This window comes from Cynara cardunculus, unplaced genomic scaffold (assembly GCF_001531365.2).
Source record: "Cynara cardunculus var. scolymus isolate 2C unplaced genomic scaffold, CcrdV1 Un_Scaffold_1677, whole genome shotgun sequence".
NCBI classification, from domain to species: Eukaryota; Viridiplantae; Streptophyta; class Magnoliopsida; order Asterales; family Asteraceae; genus Cynara; species Cynara cardunculus.
Window position 1 is genome coordinate 3050 of NW_020200834.1, and position 5481 is coordinate 8530.

At 39.6% G+C, this 5481-nt stretch overlaps 1 protein-coding gene across 1 annotated transcript; it reads left to right on the plus strand.

Annotated features, from left to right (window-relative positions):
• Positions 1-1934: 1934 nt before the first annotated feature.
• On the plus strand, positions 1935-4222 carry LOC112502626. The gene is made up of 3 exons (XM_025106581.1): positions 1935-2897; positions 3284-3382; positions 3470-4222. Exons 1-3 carry the CDS (start codon positions 1935-1937, stop codon positions 4220-4222), a joined length of 1815 nt encoding a protein of 604 aa, XP_024962349.1.
• The last annotated feature ends 1259 nt before the right edge of the window (positions 4223-5481 follow it).

Below are 5481 nucleotides of genomic sequence, written 5' to 3' on the forward strand. Positions count from 1 at the left end.
ATTGGACATTAACGGATACTGTTGGGCCTTATTCGGTTCAACTGGACTTTAATAGATCTTAGTGGACTTTAACAGGTACTATTTGGTTCAACTAGGCTTTAATGGAGCTAATAGGTCTTATTTGGTTCAATTGGGTATTAATTGGGCTTTAACGGATGTTATTGGGTTTTATTCGGTTCAACTGGGTTTTAAAGGGTATTAATAGGTTTTAATGGATCTTAGTGGACTTTAATGGATTATTGAGCTTTAACGGGTACTATTTGGTCTTTAATAGATCTATTGGGTTTTCAATTATGCTTTTACAGGTATTATTGAGTTTTAATGGATATTGGTGGAGTTTAATGGATCTTAGTGGTCTTAACGGGTACTATTTGGTCTTCAATGGATCTTAATGGATTTTAACGGGTACTATTGACTTTAATTTTTATTTTAAATATAAAGATCTGTTGAAAATCTTATAAAATATTTTGTATATTTAAAAAATATTCCGACGGATTTCATTATTTTATTTTAAAAATTAATTTTTCCGACGGAACACCGACGGATTAGTCCGTCGAAAATTTGAATATTTTTAAAATTGGCCCAAATTGTATTATAGAGTTTAGGTTAACCGGCCTCTTCTTCCATCGACTCTCGCCTCCCTCTCGACTCCTCCCTCCCGACTCTTCCCTTTCGACTCCTCCCTCTCGCCTCCCTCTCGACTCACGCTGTCACTCACGACGTTCGACTCACGCCTGTTCTTCCTCCAACACTGTTACTCACAACTATCGACTCATGCCTCCCTCTAACGTTGTCACTCACGGCTATCGAAGGGTCCAATTTCGCAAAAGGCTCTCGCTCTCACTCACGACTATCGACCAGTGGGGTATGCTTAATATCTTCTCCTTTTTGTTGGAAATTTTTGTCATATTTGTTAGAAATTTTTGTTGGTGTCTTGGTAGCTAATTGAGGGTAGATAGTTGCTAATGGAGTTCCAATTGTCTTTATATTATTTGTTGTTTTCACTTCTCAGGGTGAACCAAGTTTCAATCTATTTGGATTTATAATGTGTGCTAATACTGTATCTATGCTAATACTGTATGTGGTTGTTTTCTGTATGTATGCTAATACTGTATGTGGTTGTTTTCTGTATGTATGCTAATATTGTATGTGGTTGTTTTTGGGACTGTATGTGGCTGTTTTTGGGACTGTATGTGGCTATTTTCTGTATGTATGCTAATACTGTATGTGGCTGTTTTTGGGACTGTATGTGGCTGTTTTTGGGGCTGTTTATTTTTGCAATTTCTCTAAGTAAAATCCATGTGGCTGTTTTTGGGGCTGTTTTTGAAGCTTTTTAGGAGCTGTTTTGAAGCGGGTTAGTATAGGACAAAGGCTTAAAATTGATGCTTAGTATAGGATAAAAGGCTTAAGTTTTTTAGGAGCTGTTTTAGCTGATACAATGTGTCACAATATGTTTTAGCTGTTGGGAATCAAGGGAGAAAGCAAATAAGAGAAGGGCAGAGGCACAGTATAAGAAAAGTGAAGTTGAGAATGGGGATTCCATGGTTTGTTTACATAGATAGAAAATGAAGAGGTTCTAGTGAATAGGAACACAACCACATACATAGGTGTTGTAGGATCATGATGGATTGAACCAAAAGGGGTCAAACTAATTTGGTCCCAAATGTTGACTCAATGACCTATGTAGACACACAGATTGGCCAAGTAATATGAAGTAGATAATGGTTCTTAAGAAAGGCTTTCTCTATCCCTTCTTTCTAAAATGCCATTGAATTATAATTTCAAGTCAAATTATCAAAAATATTGGTTTCCTAATTTATCCAGGTAAGACTGAATGTCATCCAATCTAATTTAAACCGACCAATTAATATTCAATTATAATTGGATCGAATCAGGTCCAAAACTTCAACTATCCAGGATCATTCGGTTCTTAGATGAGTGTCGTACTGTTATGGACAGTTAGTGACTTCCCTGCTTATGCCATGCTATCTGGTTGGAGCACGCATGGCAAACTAGCATGTCCTTATTGCATGGGTAATGCATCTGCATTCCAATTACGAACCGGAGGAAAGTCTTGTTGGTTTGACTGTCATCGCAAGTTCCTACCTATGAGACATCCTTGCAGGCGTGATAGGAACCAATTTCGTGTTAGACATGCCGAAAAAGCTGATGCACCCCCGCTATTAACGGGAGAACAAATATGGGCAGAAGTCTGTAGACTTCCTACCATTTATGATGGCATCCCGCATGGATCAAGACACTATAGAAAGCCCGCAGGTTTTGGAGTAACTCACAATTGGGTAAAGCGGAGCATTTTCTGGGAGTTGCCCTATTGGCATACTTTGTTAATTCGACAGAACCTGGATGTAATGCACATTGAAAAGAATGTGTTTGATAATCTGTTTCACACGATTATGGATACACCAAAATCAAAGGACAACATAAAAACAAGGAAAGACATAACAGAATATTGCAACCGACCGGAGTTGCATATACGTGAAGAACGAAATAAAGTATTTAAACCGAAAGCCTCTTACACATTGAACAAAGAGCAAGTACGAAAGGTGTGTGGTTGGTTGAAGAAGTTGAAATTTCCAGATGGCTATGCTTCCAACATAGGGGCATTAGTAAATGTTGAAGATGGTAGTTTCTATGGCTTCAAAAGTCATGATTGTCACGTGTTCATGCAAAGATTGCTCCCTATTTCCATTAGAGAGATGGTACCGAATACAATATGGGACGCTATCACTAAGTTGTGCACATTCTTTCGTGCAATATGCTCGAAAGTGGTCCATGTTGACGACTTGCTTCAATTGCAGACGATAATCGTTGAAACTATATGCAAGTTGGAAAGAGTCTTTCCACCGGGGTTCTTTGATTCCATGGAACACCTTGTGGTACATCTAGCGCGTTAAGCATTAGTTGGTGGTCCGGTTCAATATCGATGGATGTATCTTTACGAGAGACGTCTAGGGTCCTTGAAAAGGACAGTAAGAAATAGAGCAGGAGTAAGGGTCGATTGTTGAGGCATATTTGGTTAACGAACTATCTACCTATTGCTCGTTGTATTTTGAACCAACGGTAGAGACACGGCTAAATCGTGAGCCTCAGAATTTTGCCCCCGAATGTTCGTCTTCTGATATGCGGTTAAGCATATTTAACACCCCATCTCGGAAACTATATGGTAAGGCTGGAACACACTGTCGGCTACAAGATGGAGATCTACACAAGGCTCACACATACATCTTATTGAATTGTGAAGAAGTATCTCCTTTGATTGTAGTGTTTGATGAAGAGGTTAAACGTAACGAGCCGTATATTGATGAAGCGGGGGCTCGATAGACGAAGAAATGAAGAATTTGCGGGTTGGTTTGAGACCTATGTAAGTATATACATATTGTAATTATTTATCCTTATTTATATGTCTTCAATAGAATGTTACCAATTACATGATTATTTGCCATTACAGGTTACGTCTGGGTATGACCCCATTACCGATCGTCTAAAATTTTTGGCTTCAAGACCACTCCGTTATGCTATTCAACACCCTGGTTTTTTCGTAAATGGTTACAAATTCCACACCCTAACACACGGTACCGGTCACACCACTCATAACAGTGGAGTATGCGTGAGAGGCTCTTGTTACTCAGAGTATGAGTCTGACTACTATGGGTTGTTGGATGAAGTCCTAGAGATAGAATATCATGGGTATGGACTCGGTCGTTGTGCTGTACCGATATTCAGATGCACATGGTTTGATACGGTTAATGGCGTTCGAGTTGACCCAAAACATAATATTGTGGATGTCAAACATAGATCAAGACTTCGTTCAGACGACCCGTTTATTCTAGCATCACAAGCTGAACAAGTATATTATGTACCATATCCATCAAACTCATTAAAGGATTGGTGGTCTGTGGTGAAAACAAAGCCAAGAGGGGTCTATGACTTAGCGTCATGTGTAACCGAAGTACCTTCCGATGAAAATGTGRATGARGAACAATTTTTTCAAGAAAATGATAGAATAACATCCATAGGTACAAACGAAGAAGTGTATGAACCCATCTGTCTTGTCACGGAGGAAGAAKACATAGAAGTTGCCATTGATGGTCGTGACAACTGGCATGCTGACGAGAGTAGTGATGAAGAAGAGTTTGAAGACTCCGATATCGACTTAGATGAAGAAGAACCTGACTTGTCTGATCACTCATCAGATGATTAAATACTAGGTTGACTTTAGTGTTAATAAAGTTTGTTTACATGTGTACTCGTCTATATGTTATCTTTGTGAATTTATCTTTTAAATCTTTATTATTTTAATAACCCCTTTCTTATAGACTTGTTACAGTATGCCGTGTATTTGGCGTGGAGGAGGTAGGGGCGATTCTACAGGTACTCCGTCCCCATCTACTGCTACACCTAGCCGACCTACACCTACTCCATCTACTACTACACCTAGCCGACTTACATCTACTGCTACACCTAGCCGACCTACACCTACTCCATCTATTGCTACACCTAGCCGAGCTATTACTAGCCCCAGGATCTAGTAGTGCTTCTGTACAAGCAGATGAGTTTGAGTCTGCAAATGTCTGTGGCATCAATGCTCCAGAACATCTTCCAACTGAGAGAATGAATTGGTGTTACATCCAACGAGTAAGTGTTATATTAACTAATTAATCAAATTAATTATTTTTGGGTATCGATATTAATTCAACTCATTACATAGGTTTAACAACATCCATGCGACCCGTCATTTGACTCAGATTATTCGATCAATGATTGAGGGGCCATGGTGCACGTGGTCGGAAATCCCTAAGGAGGTGAAGACACGGATGTGGGAGCGTTTCCAGGTTTGTAGTATTCTTTTAACTTGTTATATTTGTGCTAGTTTTATTTTGAAGTCAACAAGCAACTAATCTTTTATGTATAGAGGTACTATTGTTGGGATTCATCACTGGACGCCAAGATGCTGCAGATATGGTAGACTCGGGGTGCCAAAAACTACAATGATGGCCTGAATTCTGCTAGAAGAAGGGCAGGAGAAATAGTCAGAAGACAATCGATGCCCTATGTAGAAAACGACCCTCATAGGGATATGAATATGTTAAAGAGCTTCCACCCTAAGTGGCTTGATCATCGTATCTGGTGCGAGATGATTGATCGCTGGAACACACCCCATTGGAAGGGTGTAGTTTCCAAGGTGGCGCGTGATAACCGAATGACTATTGTGGAAGGTGATATAGCCAAACACACTGGTGGATCGATCACATTCACCATGCATGGTGCTCGCCTGGTAGGTCCTTAATATCGATTACTTTAGTAGCTTGATTTTTAATATGACACAATTAACACATGTTTTTATTACTTGCTACTATGTAGACGAAAGCAAAAAATGGCGTGCCACCGTCCGCTGTGGAACTCTTCGATCACACGCATAAGAAGAGGTCGAGTACAGAGTCATCTTCGGGTTGCGGGTCA